The sequence below is a fragment of the Cetorhinus maximus genome, chromosome 15 (assembly GCF_964194155.1).
Source record: "Cetorhinus maximus chromosome 15, sCetMax3.hap1.1, whole genome shotgun sequence".
Lineage (NCBI taxonomy): Eukaryota > Metazoa > Chordata > Chondrichthyes > Lamniformes > Cetorhinidae > Cetorhinus > Cetorhinus maximus.
This window is the reverse complement of record NC_135893.1, coordinates 69331997-69357128: the sequence shown is the minus strand read 5'-3', so window position 1 is coordinate 69357128 and position 25132 is coordinate 69331997. Positions and strand designations below refer to the sequence as shown.

General features: G+C 40.2%; 1 protein-coding gene across 2 annotated transcripts in view; it reads right to left on the bottom strand.

Annotated features, from left to right (window-relative positions):
• sdk1a (sidekick cell adhesion molecule 1a) overlaps positions 1-25132 on the bottom strand; it is a 950103-nt gene that overhangs the window by 162946 nt on the left and 762025 nt on the right. For both annotated transcript variants that reach the window (XM_078558601.1, XM_078558602.1), the window contains exons 23-27: positions 23530-23639; positions 19220-19370; positions 14250-14487; positions 4883-4998; positions 997-1186 (exon numbers count right to left, since the gene is read on the bottom strand). In XM_078558601.1, coding sequence (XP_078414727.1) covers positions 997-1186; positions 4883-4998; positions 14250-14487; positions 19220-19370; positions 23530-23639 — 805 coding nt within the window. The remainder of the gene's footprint in view (positions 1-996; positions 1187-4882; positions 4999-14249; positions 14488-19219; positions 19371-23529; positions 23640-25132) is intronic.

Below are 25132 nucleotides of genomic sequence, written 5' to 3'. Positions count from 1 at the left end.
GAAGTGAATGTGCCTTCAAGATTGTTGTAATGTATAAGGAAAATCTTGACAGGGGTGAAGTAAAATGTAAAACTGAGTTCATAGTAATACATAGTTGTAAACTATGGCGCTAAGTTAATAGTGCTTACTTTGTTTAATTCACTATGATAAACAATAAAGTTTGCTTTTGTTTAAAAGTGTGAAATCTTATGGCGTAATTCCGTCAGTTAATTGCTGGGTGTTCGGATTTCTCTTTAAACATTAATGGTCCCTAACAGAATCGTAACATTAGCAGGGGAGGTGATGACATGGTGGTAGTGTCACTGCACTAGTATTCCATGGATCCAGGGTAATGCTCTGGGGACCCTGGTTCGAGTCCTACCACAGCTGATGATTACAATAAAAATCTGGCATTTAAAAGTCTGACAATGACCACAAAACCATTGCTGACTGTCGTAAAAAGCCATCTGGTCCTACGGGAAGGAAATCTGCTGTCCTTACCTGGTCTGGCCTACATGTGACTCCAGACCCACAGTCTTAATATTGACCAGTTACAAGTAGTCATTTTTAAAGTGGGAACATTCATTGCAAGTGCTGGCAAACTATTCATTCAGAGGAACATTATAACCAAGCTCAATTCTGTCCTCACCCAACATTCATCTGTGTGTATTTCCAGTAATGATGCTTTGTAATGAATTGTAATCAAAAGCAAAAAACTTGGCTAATTTTCTCTTTCAAACCCGAAGGCACTGAGCCTAGGTGTAGCATTCTAACCAACAATTTGGGATGTTCTTGGTCTATGCGGATCAGTATTCATGGAATAAAGCACCTGAGCCACCTAGGGAGCCTTAAATAATAATTTTCAAATAGTGAGATTACTTACCACACTAGCAACAAGCCACTGAACACAGTTGGCTGGTCAAGATGATTAGGATCATCAACAGAGGGACCTCATCTAACCAAGGCAGTTATAATAAAAGGCACTGGGTTAACTAAATACGTTATCACAGAACTTACCATCATCTTTTGTCCTCTCTATTAGAACTGGTGAACTTGGAACTCCATCCCCAATCCTGGTAAATGCCAAAACTTGAATCTCGTATTGACTGTACTTCCTCAGACCATTCAGGACAACTGATTGTGTAAAGTTTCCTTTCACTAGATGATTGTGAGTACCTGATTCAGAATCTCTCTCTCGGTACAGGATCTAGGACAGTACATATATATATATTAATCTACAGGAATGAAACTATATTTTTATTACTCCAAGCATCTTTAACTTTGAGTGAAAGATATTCAGCTCACAGATATGTAAAACGTTTCCAAAATAAAACAGAAAAAAAAAGTTTCTAACATTAAACAATGTTAAGATAAAAAAAAAGAGAAATTTACAAAACCAAACATCATCTCTTCAATCATAAGGTTCTTGAAATAAAACATAATTCTTTTCTGGAGTCTGTGTTTTAATCCTGCTCAAACTTTCGAGATGAAAATTTTTTTTTATATGTGCTCTGCATGAAATTAATTTTTACCTAGTTGCACAAAAATTGATGAACTAAGCAAACCTAAAGTTATGGCTAAGCAGCAAAGATTTTATCAAGACAGCTTGATAGGGTTTACACCTGGGTTGATCAGTAGCAAATGAAGTTCTACAGAGGCAGCTGAATAGTACTGGGTACTAGAAATAAAAATAGGAGGGTGAGATAGAACTTGCTAATTCAAAATTAAAATCTGTGTTTCTTCTGTCTTGGAGCAAAACACTCTCAACTAGAGGATCATGGGTACTTAATAAGATAGTGAAAAAGACCCAAACAAAATCTCAGAAGGCCGGGATGAGAGGGTGCTAGGTAGAGGTGTAAAAAACTTTAGTAGGGTTGAACTCAGCTATATGTTGTAATATTCCAGCTTGGCTCAGTGGTAGAACTCTTGCTTCCAAGTCAAAAGGTTGTGGTTTCACGCTCCATTCTAAGAATTTAAGAAAATAATCTAGACTGATAGTTGCGTGCAATACTAAGAAGTGCAGAATTGTCAGAGGTGCCTTCTTTCAAATGAGATATTAAAGTCCAATCTATCACTTCAGCTGAGTGTAAAAGATCTCACAGCTCTATTTAAAGAAGAGTAGGTGAATCCTCCAGGTATCTGACGTAACATAAATCATTCCACCAATATCAAAAAAATAGCTGAACTGATCATCAACTCATTTCCATTTGTCAGATCTTGTTATGCTGCTGCATTTGCCTATGGAACAAGAGTGACTAGATATCAATACTAATTCACTGATAATCCATTTTGGGATGTCTGGGAATGTGGGAAGTGCTACATAAGTATGTTATTTTGTTCATTATAGGATTGGTATTTTGGAACAGTGTGATCAACTGGGCTAAAGAGCTTTCTTTATCCAAGCTTAACTTGTAATGACCTCTTCCTGTTTTTAAAAATTCTTATATTCTTATGAAGGCTGGTATGGAAAATGCTTATAATTATATTGGGGCTGCTATTTTGAGATTGACGGTAAAGCATATTAAAGGTGCTTTTCCTTTTTTAACAAAAGTATGAGAGAAGGCCTGCTTTTGTCTGTATGAACCCATTAAAGAATTCACAGATATTGCACATTTCAAAGCCATCTTAGTCTTCAGAATCAGTTAGTAGACTCCCTTTCATTAAGAAAGGTCTTTTACTAATCGTGTAAATGGTGAAAACTTTACCCTGCAGTTACCAAAATCCCCAAGTTCTCAAACCACTGAGCTGTAATCACAGACCAAAGGTTTATTAACTCTGTATTGGCACTGTGACTACGTGAGCAGGGCAGCAACTGGGAACTCTGGTGAGTGGCTCACTTTGTGTCTCCTCAAAGCCTCTCCATTGTTTTACAAGGCTCAAGTCAGGAGTCTGATGAAACAATCACCACTTGTCAGGACAGATGCAGCCACAGAAACATTCAAGAGACTTGACAACATCCAAAAGAGAAATCACTTGATCACACTCCTGCCACTGGGCTCAATATCCATCCCTTTCTTTTATCAGCACACTGTGGCTGCAATATGTACAAACTATAGGTTGCAATGCAGAAACTCACCATTGTTACTTCAACAGTACCTGCCCCCTATGACTCCTACCATCATGAAAGACAGTGGGTAGCAATGATGTACCAACACCCCCAATTTCCTTTCCAAGTCACATTAACTTGGACATATGTTGCCATTCTTCCAACAGCGGTAGGACAACTATCAGCACCTTCTCAGGTTCACTTAAGAGCGAGCAATAAATGCTGTCTTGGCAGCATCATCCACAACCCGGGAACAAATAAAAATAAATAAATTAAATTAAACACCTACCAAAATGATTTGTTTATAAAACACACGACTATTATAAATAGAATAGGCTATGAAAGGCAATGAAATATGATTTTAATTCCCACTCATGAGACAGCCCATAACTCAGGTATGGAAATAAATAATTTGATTACACTCTGCAGCATATCCTCTATTTTTAACCCTTTGAGTTATGTGGTAATAAAGATTCTTTTCATTTCACAAGCAGTATGTTGTTGCCTCCAGAGAAAAAAATTAGCTGGGTTACTAATCCACATTTAATTCTCTTCAGAGCACAAGATTATGAAGGAGGTTAAAAAATTACGGTTCAAACCCTTTTGTAGTCGAAGTCTTGAAACAGGTAAACTGTACAAATTTGACTAGAACTCTTTATTGCCTCAACCTCCATCAGAATGCATAATTTATTATTCATTTAAAATTTATTAATTAGTAATTCAAACCCTTTTGAAGTGTATCTGTTAGCAAAGTGATGGAGGGGCAGTGTTGATCATGATTGCACCAGGCTGGTGCTGCAACCTCCTGAAGATTAATGGCAAGGAGTTAATTTGAAGGACAGGGCTAAGAAAATAGTGAAGGTTACTTCAAAAAAAAGTCAATAGTACAAATATCTCATCTAAAGCTAGCCTGACTAGCTTGTAAACTAATAAGCATTTAGCGAGCAGACTAATAGTGTTATTGGATTCAATACATAGCCACACGGTAAAGTATGTTGCATTTATTTATCAATCAGATGATTTTACCTGGTTAATTCACATAACAGATATTTCACAAGCCAATGGATAAGAATCACTCATCCAATGGCACACAAACAGTGAACAAGGTAACCAGAGTTCAGCAATGGAGCATATAGCTGCTTATATGTAAAGCTGAGCAGAAACTTAGATTGAGAGCTGAGGGAGATTTAACGCAAAAGCATGTTGGATTCATCACAACTAACTATATGACTCCATGTTACTCTGGATGGGCTGCTTTTCATTTACACAGCAGCAAAGTTAAAATCCGATGGGTGGAATTTCATAGGTATGTAGCATGGATGGCAACATAACAACAATGCATTAACCCACTGTCAATCCACAATCTGTACACTGCTGAATTTTAGGGACACAGGAACAGGCATTCAGCTGTCCAGCCATTCTATTTGATCCTGTCTGATTTGTACCTGAACCCCATTTACCTGCCCTTGATCCATATCCCTTTACCCTTACCTAAAATCTATTGAATTTAGTATTAATATTTTTGACTCAACATCCACATTTTGCAAAATGTTGAATTATATTTTCTCTCTGCCCATATTTATGGTGTTTGTATAACAATGCTGGGAGGGTACTCTGAAGTAGAAAATTGTAATTTAAGCTTCCTGGTTTTTCTTCATCAGGATATTGGACAACAGGATGTTGCCGTCTAAGTTTTCTTTGTGCCTTTCCTAGCAGATTACATGGCTGCTACTGGCACAGGAACATTGGCAACCATGTTTCCTAGTTGTAACATAGATGAATGGGACACTTGATGAACCAGCTGGTCAGTCTTTTTTGTTATTCATATCTTTAAGATAATGGTACACAGTACAATACCTTGTATCCCAAGATTAGTCCATTTTGATCAGATTCTGGGACTGGTCCCCACATGACCAGAATCTGTGTGGAACTCACAGCCTCTGCTGTAACATTTCCTGGAGCAGCTGATGGAACTGAAAGTAAGAGCAAGGAAAGAAATATCATTGCAACAGTTAAAATCATAGAAACTATTTTGGCTTCCATGTTCATCAAATGTTGAGGCAGAGGCTGATTTATCCCTCAACCAATATCAGTAGAACAGCTATTGTGGTCATTTACCTTATTGATGCATGTGGTCTTACTACGTAGAAACTGTTTGCTGCATTTCCCCACATTGCAACAGTCACTCCATTTCAAAAGTATTTCATTGGTTATGAAGAGCTTCGGGACATATATATGTAATTAAAGGCACTATATAAATAGAATTTCTTTATTAAATACAATAGTTACCTACTTCGATCGTTTGTGACTCCAGCTGCCAGTTTCTGGGCATGCTCCCTAATTTGGTGAAGCTTTCACATAAGCCTCATGCAGTGGTTTCATCTGTAGTAAAGTTTGTGGGGAAAAAGTGCTGCCATGATTAAGAATATAAAAAAAACAATCAGGATGGAAAAGGAGGAGCAGTTTATTTCCTTTTATATTTGGATATCATGTTTTTTTTCTTGTACAAATCAATGAGACAAATAGAAAAGTTGTTTATACAGTACAGTATTTACATTACTTTTTAATTGATGTTGTTTCATAATTTTATAGTACTTGTGTGTGTCACTACCAAATTTAAAACATATTAAAATGGAAGTAGTTTAAAATTAGCTTTGCTGAGATTGCTTTTGTCAAAGTTATCAGCTTTGGTGTCGCTTCTTATTAGTACATCTACAATAGTACCATTTTTATCTCTCACACTCAACTTGTCTGTGAGGCAGTTTAGACACTGACAATACAATGTACAATTTAGAATTTACTCAGATTATTAGCTAATCTGTGGCAATACTATTTCATGATTGTGCTACAATTAATTCAGGATATCCCCAGGTTATTTTTGATTAACAAGACAGCATAGAATCACACTAATTCCTCACATGAAGCATTACTGAACTCTTCTGAGCTATCTAGGAGAGATGCATAATTGTTGTGAGGAGATAAAGCACTGGATTATTGTACATCTCTTAGAGATCGGGTAAAAAAGCATTATTAAACACAAGACAACTGACCACCATCTCAATTAAGTAATGGTACCTTCATGATAACTCATAGCTAAGTTAACTATCTTAGGTGAGTGCTACAAATGCTCTGGTATAGGAGAAAATCAACCAGAACTCCCAACCTCTGCAAAACAAACAGCTAATCCTAGTGGTGCTAACATGGTATTTTGATTCTTCAACTGACCTCCAGCTATGACCCTTTTTATGTTTTATATCTAATAACTAGACAGCAAAGTTACTAGTGCAGGCACAACACTCTTTTGAAAAGCGTCAAGATAAGGTAACAGTTGTTCTGTTTCAGCGAAACTTAATCTACATTGTTTTCTTAATTCTTCCTCCTTTTGCTCCTCCTTTCCAATCCTAATTCTTTTTTAGATTCTTAATCATGGCAGAACTTTTTCCCCACAAACTTTACTAGAGGTGAAACCACTGCATGAGGTTTATGTGAAAGCTTCACCAAATTAGGGAGCATGCCCAAAAACTGGCAATTGGAGTCACAAACGATCCAAGTAGGCAACTATTGTATTTAATAAAGAAATTCTATTTATATAGTGCCTTGCATGATATGTATATGTCCCGAAGCTCTTCATAACCAATGAAATATTTTTGAAATGGAGTCACTTTTGCAGTGTAGGGAAATGCAGCAAACAGTTTTCACATAGTAAGACCACATACATCATTAAGATAAATGACCAGATAGCAGTTTTAGTGATATTGGTTGAGGGATAAATGTTGGCCAGCATACCTCTGCCTTTCTTCAAATAGTGCTGTGGGATCTTTTGTGTTCATCGGAGAAGTCAGACAGGGTCTCAGTTTAATGTCTCATTCAAAAGAATGCACATTTGACAATGTAGTACTTCCTCAGTGTCAGCGTGAAGTATCAGTCTAGATTATGTGCTCATTATAATGAGGCATGAACCCATAATCATTTGATACAGAGGCAAAGTGCTACCAACTGAGCCAAAACTGACGCCTATTACATGAACATACAGATATGAACATATGAAATAGGAGCAGAAGTAGGCCAATTGGCCCCTCAAGCCTGCTCCGTCATTTAATAAGACAATGGCCGATCTGTTTGCGTTTTGCATTCTACATTCCATCTACCCCGATAACCTTTGATTCTGTTGCTTAACAAGAATCTAGCTACCTCCGCCTTTAAAATATTTAATAACCCCGCTTCCACTGCCTTCTGAGGCAGGTTTCCAAAGTCACACAACCCTCAGAGAAAACATCCCTGTCCCTAAAGGGCGGCTCCTAATTTTAAAACAGTGCCCCCTCAGTTCTGGACTCACCCAGAAGAGGATACATCCTTTCCACATCCACCTTGTCAATACCATTCAGGATCTTATATACTTCAATCAAGTCACCCCTCATTCTTCTAAATTCCAGTAGAAACAAACCCAGTCTGTCTAACTTTTCCTCATAAGACAACCCGCTCACTCCAGGTATCTCGTAAACCTCTTTTGAACTGCCTCCAACACATTTACATCCTTTTTAAAATAAGGCACCAAAACTGCACACAATATTTGAGATGTGGTCTCACCAATGCCCTATATAACTGAAGCATAACATCCTTACTTTTATGTTCAATTCTTCTCGTAGTAAAGGATAGCATTCCATCAGCCTTCTTGATTACATGCTGTACATGCACACTAATTTTTTGTGATTCATGCACTAGAACACCTAGATCTCTCTGCACCTCAGAATTCTGCAGCTGTTCTCCAATTAAATAAACTCTGCTTTCTTATTCTTCCTGCCAAAGTGACAACTTCACATTTTCCCACATTATACAGTATCTGCCATATTTTTGTCCACTCACTCAAACTATCTATATCTGTCGCAACCTCGTGTTCTCTTCACAACATACTTTCCTTTGTATCATCTGCAAATTTTACTTTCATGCCTTCACTCCCCTCATCTAAGTCATTGATATAAATTGTAAAACGTTGAGACCTCAGCACAGACAGGCACCTGCGGGACTCCACTCGTCATATCCGAAAAAGACCCATTTTTGTATACTCGGATTTTTGCCAGCCAGCCAATTTTCTATCCATGCTAACATGTTACCCCCTGAGCTTTTATTTTCCACAATAACTTTTGATGTGGCACCTTATCAAATGCTTCTGGAAATCCAAGTACAGCTACAGGCTCGACCAACACTCACTTTATTTACTCTTTTCCTTTTTAAATACCTGTAGATACTTTGCTATCCATTTTTACATTTCTAGCTAGCTTCCTCTTATACTCTAACTTCTTTCTCCTGATTAATCTTTTAGTCATTCTCTGCTGTTCTTTATATTCTGACCAATCATCTGACCTGCCATTCACCTTTGCGCAGTTATATGCTTCTTCCTTAAGTTAGATGCTTTCCTTAGCTTCTTTAATTACCACGGATGGTTATGAAAGTGAAAGCACTCTTGAATAAGAACCAGGTTTAGAGCAAGAAAAGGCGCATCAATCTCACTGCATCCAGAGTTTATGTATGATTATTTTGTCAAGTATTTTATTCCCTCTCCTTACAATCATTATCAAAGTGCAAAGTAAAAGTGGCAACAGATATTTGAAACTGTGTATTCTATCAATATTTTATTATTAATTCTAATTACTTTATATTCATAAGCAAGCAATAAGAACTGTACAAATAAAATCCAGTTTCACGTTTCCTTCCTTAAGGTACTAGCTCTTGTTGATTTATGGTTTCATAGGTGTTGGCAAATCTTCAGTACTTAGTAGCCATTCTTCTTGTGTGAAGTTGGGTTGCAACTGTAAGCTGGCTGTTTGCTCATGCAAGACATTACCTCCAAGCCTGATCCTATCCTTTCTCAATATTTACACCCATGCACTAACAGGGGCCATGGATAGCGACCGGCATTGAGAACCATTTATTCCTGGACCCTGAGATCATTTTTAGTATCCTTTGGATCTCGCTCTGAGGAAATGGTAAGCATAAACCAAAGTTTGCTCACTCTAATTTGGTATTGACATTTCCAATATTACAGAATGTTTTACTTACTACAGTTTGTCCATTTAAATGTGTTTAAGTTGGACTTTAAACTCAAGTTTATTGTTTTATCCATGCTCAAGTCACACTCTACTTAACACCACTAATTTTATTGGCAAACAGATGTTTAATTTATAGACTCATTGACATCTACAGCACAGCAGGACATTCGGCCCATTGTGTCCGTGCCGGTCAACAAAGGTCTGACTACACTAATCCCATTTTCCAGTGCTTGGCCCATTGCCTTGGAGGCTATGGCAATGCAAGTGAATATCTAAATACTTCTTAAATGTTACGAGAGTTTCTGACTCAACCACCCTTTCAGGCAGTGAGTTCCAGACTCCCGCCACCCTCTGGGTGAAAAACTTTCTCCTCAGCTCCGCACTTAGCCTTCTATGTCTTACCTTAAATCTATGCCCCCTGGTTATTGACCCCTCTACTAATGGAAAACGTGCCTTCCTATCCACCCTATCTATGCCCCTCAAAATCGTATACACCTCTATCAGGTCCCCTCTCAAACTTCGTTGCTCCTAGGAAAACAACCCCAGCCTATCCAATCTTTCCTCATAGCTCAGACCCTCCAGCCCAGGCAGCATCCTGGTAAATCTCCTCTGCACCCTCTCCAATGCAATCACATCCTTCCTATAATGTCTTGACCAGAATTCTGCGTGCAGTTGTGGCCTAACCAATGTTTTATACAGTTCCAGCATAACCTCCCTGCTCTTGTATTCTATGCCTTGGCTAATAAAGGCAAATATCCTATATGCCTTCTTAATCACCTTATATACCTGGCCCGCTACCTTCAGGGATCTGTGGATATGCACACCAAGGTCCCTCTGATCTTCAGTACTTTCCAGGGTCTTACCATTCATAGTGTAATCGCTTGCCTTGTTAGCCCTCCCCAAATGCATTACCTCACACTTTTCTGGGTTGAATTCCATTTGCCACTGCTCTGCCCACCTGACCAGTCCATTGATATCCTCCTGCTGTTTACAGCTATCCTCCTCACTATTTACCATCCTAACAATTTTCGTGTCATCCGCGAACTTCTTGATCATACCCCCTATATTTAAGTCCAAGTCATTTATTTACACCACAAACAGCAAGGGCCCCAGCACCAAGCCCTGCGGAACCCCACTGGAAACAGACCTCCAGTCACAGAAATATCCCTCTACCATCACCCTCTGCTTCCTGCCTCTCAGCCAATTTTGGATCCAACGTGCTACTTTGCCTTGGATCCCATGGGCTCTTACTTTCTTGACCACTCTGCCATGAGGGACCTAATCAAAAATCTTGCTAAAGTCCATGCAGACCACATCAAATGCACTACCCTCATCAACACTCCTGGTTACCTTCCCTTAACAAATCCATGCTGACTATCCCTGATTAATCTGTGTCTCTCCAAGTGCAGATATATTCTGTCCCTCAGAATTCTTTCTAGTAACTTCCCCACCACTGAGGTTAGACTGACTGGCCTGTAATTTCCTGATAGATCCCTTCCTCCCTTTTTTAATAATGAGACAACTTTAGCAGTCCTCCAGTACCTCACCTGCAGCCAAAGACGATTTGAAAATTACTGCCAGGTCCCCTGATATCTCGTCGCTTGCCTCCTTCAACAGCCTGGGATACATCTCATCTGGGCCTGCGGATTTATCCACTTTTAAGGCTGCTAAACCCGCTCGTACCGCCTCTCTCTATGTTAATTTCCACTAATATTTCACAGTCCTCCACCCTGATGTCTATATCTGTGCCGTCCTTTTCCACTGTGAAGGCCGACGCAAAGTATTAATTGAGAACTGTACCCATATCTTCCAGATCCACACACAGATTACCTCTATGGTCCCTAATTGGCCCTACTCTTTCCCTAGTTATTCTCTTGCTCTTTATATATTTTTAAAAACTCATTGGGTTTTCCATTATTCTACCCACCAATGCTTTCTCATGCACTCTCTTAGCTTTCCTAATTTTCTTTTTAAGTTCTCCCCTGCACTTTTATACTCCTCTAGGGACTCTGCTGTATTGAGCTCTTAGTATCTGCCATAAGCTTCTCCTTTTTTCTTAATCCTAACATTTATGTCCCTTGACACCCAGGGTTCTCCAGACTTGGTCCTCTCTTTGTCTTTACGGGAATATATTTGCCCTACGCTTTCACTATTTCCTTCTTGAATGCCTCCTACTGCTCTGACACAGTTTTATCTGCAGGTAGTTGCTCCCAGTTCACTTGGGCCAAATCGCATCTCATCTTAGTAAAATTTGTAACTGTCCTTACATTATAAGCATTTTGCTGCCACACTCCAATCTTTAATCAGCACAGGCTGAGTTGGACGCTCTGTAACTACCATTAAGACTGGCTAATAGTAAGTCTGCCTCAGGGCTTGCACTGAAAGTTGTGATTCTCCCCTGAGATTTAGGATATTTTGCTATGCATTGCTCGGTCCAATTTTGAGCCAGATCAAGGTAAGCAGAACTCCCTCAAAAAAGAGGGCAGGTAAATTCAAATGTCAGGCAAATGATTCAGACAGTCTCCTAGCGAAGTCCAGTGCTGCACAGCAACCCACTGGGCAGAATATTGCCATCGGTGTGCGGGGGCAGGCCCGACACGTCTTAAGGCCGTTAAGAAAGCAATTTACTTTATTAACAACGCTGCCCATCCAAACTTAAGGTTGGCGGGAAGGGAAGAGCCCAAGCGACCTTCGCGTTTTCCAGGAAGCCTCATCCATGGGCGGGATGAGGCTTCTTGAAGGTTTTATAAAATTAATAAATAAACATGTCCCAGCTCATGTGACACTGTCACATGAGAGGGCATGTTTAAATAATTTTTTACTTCATATTTGAAAAACTTTTATTATCTACTTAATCTCCCTGAGACAGCTTTGTGCCTCAGGGAGATTGCTGCGCTCTTTCACACGCATGGCTGTAAAGCGAAAGAGCGCAGGCCCCGACTCTCCCTCCTCCCCCAACCCGCACAGGTAGCGCTGAGTGCTACCAGCTGCGTGTTACGCTGGGCAGGCCTTAATTGGCCCACCCGCGTAAAATGGCGGTGCACAGCCGATCGCCGCCGCACCCGTCCCCGCCCACCATAGATAAGATTCTACCCATTGATGTGAATTTATTTTGCATTATATTTATGTTAGCTGTGCCTCAGTTGGTAGGATACTCAGCTCTGAATCACAAGGTTCTGGGTTCAAGTCCCACTCCAGGGCTAGAACACAAAAATTAAGGCTGGCACTCCAATGGAGTACTGAGGGAGTACTGCACTGTTGGAGTTCCCATCTTTTGGATGAGACGTTAAACAGATGCCCCATCTGCTTGCTCGGTTGGATGTAAAAGATCTCATGGCACTATCTCAAAGAAGAACAGGGGAGTTATCCCCAGCGACCAGGCCAATATTTACCTGGTCATGATCACATTGCTGTTTGTGGAAGTTTGCTATGCGTTATTAATGTTGGAATCCTGTTACAACGAAGTGCATGCTGTTGTTTGCAAGTGAGAGCAGCTGTTACTAATTGGGGAAAGATTAGGAATTATTCTTACGTATATAGGAACTGGTTTACACTGATGTGGAGGGGAGTCTGTGCCTGTGCTCTGTGGTTTTGTGAATAAGCCTGTATTAAGGAAAAGACTGACTCCAGATTTGTCCTTTACTCAAATGTATGAGCAGTGACTTTAACATGCGCAACTTGGATTTTGTGTTTCCTACATTACTACAGCGACTACACGTGAAGTACTTCATTGGCTGTAAAGCACTTTGAAATGTCCAGTGGTCATGAAAAACACTATATAAATGCAAGTCCTTTTTTCCCTTACTTTTAAAATACATGTTTTGAATGACATACAATATGCAACAATAAATTGTATATTCTTAAAATCACTATTAATATTCTTATAGAACTTGAGTCTGTGGTTTGGTGGTACACTACTTGCCATACCTGGGTGTTAATGAGATGTTAAATAAAGCATCAACTTTCCTTTTTCAGGTTTTTAGAAAGGACATTGCACCAATAAATTAGAAAAATTAATGCTTCTAAACAACAGTGATTATTTAAAAAAAAACAAGTTTCATATTTTCTGTGCATTTCTGATTCTTTTGAATAGTTTGCTTGAACTCTGAATGATGATGACACCATTGAGTGAGTTGGCTTGGGGGGAGTTACACAGCTCACTGAGCCCAGCAGTAGAAGGAATCTGAATTAGCATACATGGTTGAAATGACAAAGATGCCGAAACACCGTAGGTGAACAACTTTATCTCCACTGACATTAATTCAACGCCACCAGAATGTCAGTCTGAATCATTCCTCAAAACCAGGCTTTATAAGCACTAACTGTATAGTGAACAAAAATATCAAAGGAAAGTTGGAGAAAAATACAAAATTATGCTTAATATGGATTGGAACTTCTGTAGGATAATTGTAAAAAAAAGACAATTACGGTATAGTGTAGCATATCTCTTTCATGTCCTGGATCTGATTCCACATAAAAGTCTCATAAGCATCCAAAATAAAAAAAATGCTTTGGACAGATTGTTATAATTTAGAAAACAAGTACTATCCTTCAGTACTTGCTGAAGGGAGGATAGTACTGGGGCCAATCTTTACTCTGACTAACATTACAGAATGGAACATTACAAGCATGTACCTCTTAATTTAACACCCCAAACCCCACTCCAATAGTTTCAGTAGTGTCTCTATGTGCGCAAGTTTAACACTAATAAACTCCCCATTTGCATATAATAAAACATAACTGATATACAATTAACAGATTCAACCCAGTGTTTAATGGGTATCCTGCTGTACTATACTGCTCTCAGGGCAGAAAATAGCAAAACTGCTCAAACAGGCCATTATGATGCCTGCTGTAATCATACTGGTGCAGTAGAAGGTGCTGCCCTGAAGCTGCAGTTAAGGGCCCATGTTGGGTCAGAGAGAGAAAAATGTAACCTTGTATCAGTCTGTGCTATATCTGACCTGGTAGTGCTTGATGCTCACAAAATTAGCAAAGTAATCCATGTCCCAGTACTGACATTCTTCATCTTAATGTGTGGTATAGTTTGCCACAAAGAATATATTTTTAAAAAGAGCTTGAGGATAGCTGTTTCACTCTTGCTACCACCACCTCACCCCCCCCACCCCCAACCTCCCAATATCATAACTTCCTAATCCTGGTTTTTGCATCAGTACCTGATTCTCTTGTACGCCCTCGGACTTGTTTGCTCCAAGGTCCTGAACCAATGGCGTTAAAAGCCTGGATCTGGAATACATAGTCAGTCCATTCCTCCAGATCTTCAATGGTGATCTCCCGTTCCAGACGGTCATTAATAATCTGAGTTACGGGTGTGCCCACACCGTCCAGTCTCCAGTTTTTAATTCTATATCCAACTGATTCGGGGTTACCATTATACTCAGACTCTGGAACAGGCTGTGAACAAACAGGTTTTAAACAGATTCAGAATCAAAAGATACATGTTGATTAAGATACAATTCTGCTCCGGAGCCAAGGGTGGTACTTGGCAACATTTTTCAACAACTAAGTTGTTAATTGTTTCAATTTGAAAAATATTTTTTGCTAATGCCTGTGAAAACAATAGCCAGTGATACTTGAGATTGAAGAGGTAATGGGACCTGCTTGTTTTATAATGCAAGGGTGTAGTAAACTCTGGAAAATGATGGCAAATTGAGCAGATTCTCTTCAAGTGTTCTTTTCTCCCTGACTGATTTTCCTGTAATCACTGTGTCCAGCTGATCAATATACCTTGAAGCAGGAAGAAGAAAAGCCACCCAAACAAATCTGAATAAAATGTCTTCATTATGGGGGAAACTCTTCCCTTGCAACAACAACAGATTGCGAGCTTTTTATAATTTGGAATTTTTAAAAAACTTGTTCCATTATGTCATCCTGTGTAACTTCCCTTATCTTTCTAAAAAAAAGGATGAAATAATTCCAATCTCTTACACTTTCAAAATATGTTAAGAGATCCAAGAAATAGAATGCTATGGATTTAGAAGTGTCAACAATTGATTTTCGTCAATGGCTGACCGCATTAATTTGTTAAAATAATAAAACGTTTTCATATTGAACCTGAGGAAATGTCTTAGAAATTTGATTAGTAAGACTTGGGAGAGTAATCCATTTGACCCAGAAAACACACAGAGGAACTTTCTGGCCTTATATTTTGAACAGACGTTTCTGTAAAATTGGTATAGAGAATAAATATTGCACGTACTAACTACAAATTACAGATGAAAGGTTGCTGCAAACTATAAAGGTAAGGAAATTTTGGGAAGGTGTAAAATATTTGTTAACAGTGAAAGATGCAGCTATTGGTTATTCAGTAATAATTTTTTCAAAATTATCATCAGCCTTTCTATGGAGTAAGAAACAGTGGCTTTAAGACTTTCACTAAGAGTTTCTTAAGAAATTTAGGAATTCTCCAGAGGATGGGATATTCCTCCTTTATTCTGACACCAGATAACAAATCTTTGTCATGTGTTGTTCTTGTCCTGTGAGCACTAAATTTGCTTGACGCATGGTGCTGTCGAAAACCTCTGGCGGCTGTCCTTGGTTACTCACCAGCCAAGCAATCAGCAGTAAGCTGGCTGGAACTTGGCGCCAAAAGTGAAATGTTTCAGTGAGGATTATTGAGGAACTATAATCAGCATTGTTTCTTTTTTCCCTTGGCTTTACCACAGTTCCAAGAATCTGAGAGAAAAGGATCAATAATTTTCCTAGCCAACAGCATAGATAAGATTGTTGATTGATAAGGTGTTACCATCTCTGCAGAGAATGGTAACTTTAAAAAAGAAATTTGAACTTCCAGTGAACAGCTGAAAGGATGACACAACAGGATTTCATGTTTTAAAACTTTTACTGTAACAAACTAAATGCAGCATTGACTAAACACTATTTCAAAATATACTTTAAACTACAAAACATAGCTTATCCCTTTTACTTTTAACACAACCAAAAATTTCATTTCGTGGTTATACTTTACACTGTCCCTTAAGTAGGCATTCAATTTCCCGGAACAAGTCCAAAGTGATTCTTAGCTCCCGAGGGTTTACTTCCATTCTTTCCCTTTCCCAGCTCCGTAACTTTTAACCCCAGAACTGTCTTTCACAGTAAAAGGCTTTTCCCAGACAGTCTGCCTCTATCTCAAGGTAGGCATATCTGTTCTAAATCCTCAGGAATTTGGTCTTTCAATTTGAGCGTAAGCCCCCATTCACATTACTGCAGACTGACTTGTTCAAGAGTTTCAGGGATATCTCTTGGAAACCCTGTAAATTTAACCTACAAGTGATTTTCATGGACACTTTCCTTCTCAAAGCCCACCTCCACGGTAACATGAATCACATAGGTATTGTATCCTGGTAGAAAAGTTAATTAGCTATACTTTAGACTCCCAAATCCATTCTATCTTAAAATAAATATAGTTAAGTATAACCGTTTACAAAACCTGACATTCTTTACACCTTCCTAGCACTTTGGAGGCTTAGTCTATCCACCGTCAGCACAGATGCTTCTGCCAGAATGACCAACCCTCCGGATTTTCTGGGACCACCCTGTAATTTGGCCTTTCATCCCACGCCCTGGGTCAGTCCTTCCCGGGACACGTTTTGTGCTGGATTTTTGTTATCGCAGCAGGCCTCGTTTTGCGAATACATTGGGCACAATAGATTCGTGGCATGTTTGGGGCCATCCTGCGGTAGAACTGACAGATGGCAGCATCAGAATCAGGGTGCGCCATGCAGTACCTGCCATCTGCTCTCTCAGGTTGATTAACCTGACAACCCCCACCAGCCCCATTCTCATAGGCTCGCCATCACATATCCCCTTGCTCTCAGAGGTTGCTCCCCACTGCCCTGAGGTTCACCAAACTCCCCACCAACCAATCTCTCAGATTTGTCAGCAGCCCCCCTTCTCTCCAACCCCATTCAAGATCAGCTTTCATGGTGAAGTGTCCCTTATTCTTTTCAACCAGAGTTGGTCATCCTGGCTTCTGCCATTGTTTATAAGTGTGAATACCTTGCACCCCCATCCCAGTAAAACAACCTGGTCCCACCCAGACTTAATCTTTAGCAGTCAAACCACCCAGGTTTACCATTAGCAGAATTCAGAAAAGGCCACATGACCCCCTTCATTCCTCCATTTTACCCTAAATTAAAGGTACAGTCGGAAAACAATCTCATACATTCCGTATTTGCAACACAAGGTCACATGATTTTCGCAGCTTCAGCAAATAACTCAGCTGCCATTTGTCACTTGCAACAAAAAAGTCTATTTCTTGGTGAACCTAATTTTTGGAATATTACGAATGGTAACCTGATGCACAATCCATTCACAAATATTGTAAAGGTTTGCCACAGTGTTCAGAACTCCACCTGGACAATTGACAGTTAGGAACATTGTGGCCTTTCTTCAAGCAGCTGCTTTCCCTTACAAAGAACTTGGATCCTGGAACACTGATCATCAAGTGATTTACCATTGTGCATTGTCCATCCAAAGGAGGTCTTGTGGCACATGGTAGAGTTCCCTGCCTCTAAGCCAGGAGCTGTGTGTTCAGGTCCCACTTCAGGACTTGATGGCCAAAGAAGCATTCAAACTCAGCTTAACAGGTTAGGTATCGATTTGTAAATCCTTCCAACACTCTCCAATGGCAGGCAGTAAGAGTGAGAGAGATTCCTGATCAGCCGTGTGATGGAAAGAAATTACAGCCTCTATCATCCGTAGCTCCAGGCTACAACATGCGTTTAAATTGTATGTTGCCACAGAAACTTGGACTCCTTGAAGAGGTAGGAGGGGCCATTAGTTCAGTAGGCTAGATGCTTGGTGTGGATCAGATTGGTGCAAACAGAATGGGGTTCCATCCCCATTCTGGTTTGGGTGGATTCGGGACCTGCTTCCTTGCCCTACCCGTAGTGGAGGCATGGTGCTGTGGGTTGGACCTGCCTTTGGGCAGAGAACTCAAGAATATTGTCCACCAATGACTGATAGGAAATGTTGAGAAACTATACTCACCAGATAACCATGTATAGACCATACATCTTATTTTAATTCATCCATCCAGAAAGATTCCATTATCACAGCATCTAAATTCTTAAATTATTCCAGTTTCTCACCATTGCACTCTACCTGGAAACCAATTCTACGTTTGATCATTATTTGTGTGAAGAATGTTCTAAATTTGCTTGTCCTAATTTGTCTAATGTCTACTTGTCCTGCTTGACATTTGTCAAATATATTTAGCATACAGTATAAGACTCATGATTTCCATTAAAATTTAATTGTTATGTGTGGCCAAGTTTTCTCGGCGCACGGTCACTCACGCACATTACTTATCACAGAACAAGACCATTTGGTGCCTTCCAGGTTGCTGCACATCCAGGTAACTTATCAGGAACTTTGTTCATGGATCCCACACATTCTTAATTATTCCAACATCAACCAAGGGGTATGTGCATCACTTATATTTCCTTCCTACCTGTAGCACTTTACACCTGTCTGTTTTAAATTCTGTCACCATTGTTCTACTCACTTACATATTCAGTTCAGTCTGGTGGTGGGAGGGGGAGGGGGGGTTAGTCTGGGTGGGGGGGCGGCGTGAGGTGGGGAGTTGAGGGTAGGGAGGGAGTAGTCAGAGGGTCGGAAGGGCGGTTGAGCGGGAGGGAAAGGTAGTTGGGGGAGATGGAAAAGTAGTTAAGGGATGGAAAGGTGGTTGGCGGTGGGGGGTGGGGTGGGAGTGCAGGTAAGGAAGGTAGTCTGGGGTTTGGGGGGTAGGATGGGTATTCGGAGGCTCCTGTGGGTCAGTACTATCGTTAATCAGGAGTTAGAAGTGGTTTTAATTCTAACTTTTCCTGGGTAATTATTCTAACTTTTCCTGGGTAATTATTCTGGCGAGTCAGTCTGAACGATCCGAAGTCTCTGAGTTAACTTGGAGTTTCAGCTGGTTCCCAGTGCAGCATAATTGCTCAACAGAAGTTTGAACTTCCCGGGCAATTCGTGTGCAGGCCTTGCGTGGGGACTTTCGGGGCAGCGGGGTTCCCAACGCATCTTCTGGGGTACCCCCGGGTACAATTCCCCAGAGATCAAAAGTTATGTGCCTCTGTATTTTATTCAATCCTTCCCATTTTTTTAACACAGTATCTTCACTTACCACCCAGCGAACCCATAAGCTGGTCTCACTTGCTGTTCGCACTGTGACGCTAGCAGGTGCTACATCTGGTGGAGCCTGCAGAGTTTGGATTATGCGGGAAGGCCAACTTACAGGGCTAGAGCCCACTATGTTCATCTGCTTTATTCGAAACCTAATGACAAAATACATTTAACACAAGAATTAAGTTAATTGTTCAGAACAATATCGAATATAGATCTTTACAATGTTAGCAGGAGTAGAAATGCAATTTTCCCATTAGCGAGGTAATCAGGCACATTATGTTTGCTTATTAAATTTGATTGCCCATTCAACATGTTTGAAATCAGAGCAAAAATTCATATAAGAAACATGTCTCTTAACCAAGGCAGCCTGGTGGCATGACTAGCTTTTTTTTGCTGTGCCCTAGTGATCTAGTGGTATATAAGTCACACACACACGGCAGAATGTTTCACTCATTGGGCGGGTGTGCGTCCAACCTGAACGAGCATAAAATGACGCTCTCACCCTCCTCCCACCCACACCACCCCCCAACCCTCACCCCACTCCCCACCCCCCACCCCCCACCCCCCAACAGCACTGAGTGCTGCAGTGCATGATTCACACTGGCTAGCTGTTAATTGGCCAGCCAGCGTGAAATTGCAGTTGGGGCCTGATCACGGGCGGTGGCCCCTTTTGTGGCCGCCCCCGCTGTCCGGAAAATCCTGGCCAGTGTCTCGCTCTCTCTCACTCACGACACACGCACGCTAAATTCTAAAATCTCAGCTAGACCATTATAGGGAGGTGCAGAGTAGATGTCAAATGCTAACACAGCAGCAAGAATAAATACACAATGCTGAAGGGTAAGTCACAGTTTTTTTTTCAAATTTCTTCCTTTGCCTCCATGATGCAATACCTCTTTGTACAATACATTTCCACATTTTCCAGCTGCCTATTCCAAAGCGTGTCCCATGGTCAATCTTCACAGGTGAGGTAAAGAAAGTATCAGCAGCATTTAGACCTGGGAAAACATGCTGTGAGATCCTGACCTCACCTTCTGTCCAGATGCACACATTTTGCAGTAAGAGTTACTGGACAGCATTCAGTAGTGGAAACCTTGCCCCCCAACCCCATTTCACCCTCTGCCCCTCACCCATTTTCCCCACCCCACCCCTCCCTATCCCAGGGAAATTTAGACCTTTAACAGGGACCCCATCAATCTTCTAACATTATTAGTGAAGTCAGCACACATCAGTGGTGAATTGATCCTCTGTATAGTTCAGAACCACACAAACCTGTGCATTTGCCAAGCAAGCAATCAGGGGTACACCCCCCAGTTCACAATTTCTAATCAGAAAGTGGCAGCAAATGATGTGCCTATTCTTACAGCCACAATTTGGAGCATGGTATTCAGGGATCCAAAAAACAGGGTGTGGGATAGCAAAATAACATTTTTAAATGGTCACAAAGAAAAACACATAGCCAATGTTTTGGAAAAGAAGCAGAACAAACCTTTTCTTAGGTTTTGGGTGAACAGTGAACTTTGATGCTTAGCTACCAATTTCACTAGCACTTAAAGGAAAATAAATGTTTTTGATGCTTTTGAATCTTTTCTTTCAAATCAGTTCAAATAAAATAAATAAGATATCATTCAGGAGCAATCATCCATTTATCGTTTTGATATTTTTCAATTTTTAAAAAATATTTTCTAAAATGAGGACAAGATCATTATGAGATAAATCAGTCACCTGAATTATAGTTTTAATTTTTTCACAGGAGGAAATTATCACATTGATTGGCTGTAAAATAATTCATACCCACAAAGGAGCACCATACCACACTAAACTACAGAATTACCAACCCAAGGAGTTTCTACATATGCAGATTAATGCACTCTCAGGGGTTCGACTAATGACAAGCTTGAACAAAAATTCATCCTGTGACTGTCATTAAATGGAAGTCTTTTGCATACATTTAATGGAATTGTATCTAAAACAATTCCCTTACTTCTAGTTTGCAAACCTTAAGTAAACTGCTCTCATTAAATAAAAGCTATGTCAATCAGGTGTTCGACCTGTCACACTAGCTTACTGTCAAACATTACTGATCAATCATGGCAAACAGTTGTATTAAACAGAACATATTAAGTATAGCAAGGCAACATCTGAAAAATGTCCCAGACATTAGTTATGTATTTATATTATGTATTATAGGAGACTTCAGTCGATTACCGTGGTAACTGAACAAAAAATGACAGATCCATTGCCCAAACAAGTATGACAGATCCATTACCCACAGGGGACAAAGCCATTTTCAAAAGTTAAAAATACTACAAAATCTCACCTAATGGTACAATGATTGGACTTGTTTAAGAATGATAGAATGTAAAATTATTTTTCAATACAGATGAAAAATATCCAAGTAACATAGTATGGCCTTAAGGCTTCCAGCACTATGGCCAGAATTTTTCCGTCGGCGAGTTGGGGGTGGGGCCCGCTCACCGACGCAAAAATGACGCGGGATAACGTCGGGAGAAACCCCCGACATCATCCCGCCCCATTTAAATATTCAGGAAGGCGGGGGGACAGCGCAATCAGCTGTCTGCCCGTCGACCTGTCAATGACCAATTGAGGCCATTGACAAGATAATTAAGCCAATTAAAGGCCCTGCTTGTCCAACCTTAGGGCTGGCGGGCAGGCCAGGAGCTCCAGCGGGCTTCTGAAAAAACATGAAACCTCATCCACCGGCGGGATGAGGTTTCATGTCTGTTTTTGAAAACTTTAATAAACTTATGTGATATTTATTAACATGTCCCATCTCGTGTGACATTGTCACATGAGGGGGACATGTTAATAATTTTTTTATTTTCCTATTTTTTAAGTTTATAAAACTTTCAGCGCTCTCCCTGAGACAGCACTTAGTCTCAGGGAGATGTGCGCTCTTTCGCGCACATGTGCGAAAGAGCGCACTTTGACAGTTGGGGAATCCCTCCCCCCGGCACAGGAAGCGCATAGCCTTAATTGGCCCACTCACTTAAAATGGCAGCGGGCCCTGTTTCGGCGGCCCGCCCATCAAGGGCAAAACTCTGCCCTATGCCTTGGTAGGTAGAATGAAGGTGACAGTGTGTTTTTTTCATTTCACTATTAAAGCTTATTTGGGTTCCAAAGGTGCAACACTACTTTAATCACAAGAGTGACATTTTTAGCTGCAAGTAATTAAACAATTTCCATTTGCTACAAATGACTGCATTAGGTGCACAAGTACAAGTCATGAGTTTCCTTTTAATGTCGACTGCACTCACATATTGTTCCCACATGCTGCAAAAACAGATAATGTGCCTAGACCACCCACATAACAGAGTTTATATCTCCAGAAACAAGATAACCAGATTACTCACGAGTGACAGAATAATTGTTGTATGTGGAAATGTGTCACTTTAGTCTTGATCATACCACAAATTATAAATTATTACTTTATTTTTTATATTTCATATTGTTATGACAGCAAAGGACCCTTCAATATCCTTCATCTTCCCATGATGGCATGGACACTTAAAACTATATTCCTGGAAGTTGCCAGTTAGGACCAGGGACAGGAATGCTTAGTTAAAAAGCAACTCAGTACTCCAGATGATCTGTGGCGTCGATATAAAAAGTACTTCCATAAAGTTACGGATATGGCTTGGTTTCATTCCTGAGGCAATACAGAGGTTATCTCGAGGTTATCAAAGAGAGCTTTTGCAATATGCTTCTATGCAATTCCTTTGTAAACACAGTTTCAGTTCTTCTTGTTCTGGTGATTTTTTGTGCTCAATGTGAACAAAGTATCCTGAGGACAAAAATCATTCTTTTTTATTATTTTTTGTCACCCACAGTCAGATGCAACATGGAGGGACATAAATCTCCCTCTATGCTGCCCAACAATGTGTGTTAAACCCAACCTCTGATGCAGCCCCCTTTATTGTACTTATGTGAATGTTTTCACTTGGCCCATCTGCCACCCAAGGCCCAAGTGAAATGGCCAACCTTGTGACAAGATAAGAGCAGTTTTATGCTATGGGCCCACAGCTGGTCATAACTGGTTTGAGACTCCCACACTTATTCCACATGGAGATCTTAATGTTCACAGACACCTATAGCCCATCAAGCCAGTGATGGATGAAAACCAAATGGCAATGGTAGAGTGCTAACACTCTGGCGAGTCATTTCCCCAAGTTCTTTGAGTTCATTTTCCACAGAAGCTTTATGCAAGAGTAAATTAAAATACAATGACTGTGTTTACATTAAGGTTAAAACAAGTATACAAACTTTACAAACCAGTGTCCTTTGACTCACCTGTAGTATGTATAAGGAGTCAAATTTGGGATCTCTAACATCTGGGCATCTGGTTCATTCTCTGCTTCATATAGTAAAACCCACTCTTCATCTTCTCCAATCACTCCTATCTGAAGATAAAAATATTAACCATAACTGTTGCTAGAATCTATGTAATAAGGAAGGAAAAGTTGTTAGATAGTTGATAAAATGGGATATCCCATCATTAATATAAGCAAACAGGCAATAGGTAAAACAAAACATTTTTTATTCAAAGTTAAAACCAAAAAATTGTGATTCTACTGTCTTGATACGTAATATTTTGTTTTAGCTAAATAAACTACCAATTGTTTTAAATTTCTATTACAATCAAACTATAGAGAAGTCATTTTCCAGATAATGAAGTTAATTGCAACACCAGTTTTATAGTCTAGGGAGAACTTAAAATTAAAATAAATGCTTTTTTTTTTAATAGAGATTATATACAAACAATTCAGATAGTAGTAATTTCATTTCCTCACATACATATTTTTAATATCCAAAGAATTAAGCATTGGACTCCTCCATGCTTGCTGCCAAATGACTTATCCAATTTAGTTGAGAAAAGGTACATTAATTTTGGATGAGTCAGGTATTTTCCACCTCTAGTGAAGAGGGACTCCCGGCACCAAGGTCAGACCTTGCTGCTGGTGATAGCAGTATCTTCAGGTAATATCTGTGGAGTAGCTGTAAACCTGCATTTTCAGCACACTTGAGATTTTGCCAAATCTTCAAAGATCAGCACCAGGAATTTCCTATTTGTGCTCAAGTGCAATCCAGTGCTCTGTTTTAGAAAGTAGTTTCTCCAAATGCACCAGGGTTGGCACACATAGCAATTAAGCAAGAGAAATTTCTTCCAGTTTTACTCTAAAGCTGCTTTCGGCATTGAGCCTGCCTTTCTCTGCCTGATCTAGAAAGATAGTAATAAAATTCCCTTTCCCCTAGCTCCCAATCTCACAGAGCCTCAACATGTGGCAAACCAGAAGGAGATCTGACATAGACAATAAAAGAAAAACAGGCTAGAAAACAAACATTGAGGAAGGGTTCGATATCCAAAATTTTGATTCACTGGGAGAGCTAAAAATTCATCTTCCCCATTTTTTGGGCTTTGGGTTGTGCTTTGTGAACTGCCTGTGCCAGTTCCGTTGGAGGTGGGCATCATGCAACTTGGTGCTCCCGCCTCATTTACTTGATTGTAGCATAGGGCTGTGTGGGACCTCAATGCTAGCATCCTCTTGGTCTTGTTGGCTGCCTCTACCACTCAGCAAGGCAGCCAAACAGTATTGCACTGAGAACACCTGGTCCAGCCAGCGTCCTGTTTGTAAAGGTAGACTGTCCCTCTTAAAGGAAAGCTGCACTGATTAATATTGCTGAAATTTAAAAGATGGAAAATGGAACACTAATGCAGAGAGAGGGTTCCAAGGTGACATACGCAATGCTAGAGGCATTAGTGGGGAAGGCGAGCAGGAAGAGGGAAGCCATTCTTCTGTGGGTGGCCGAGATACTTTCAAGGACCAATCTTGGAATGGAGGAGTGGGAGGAGATAGCCAAGGAGATCAACTTCTGGAACCTGGACCCGAGACCT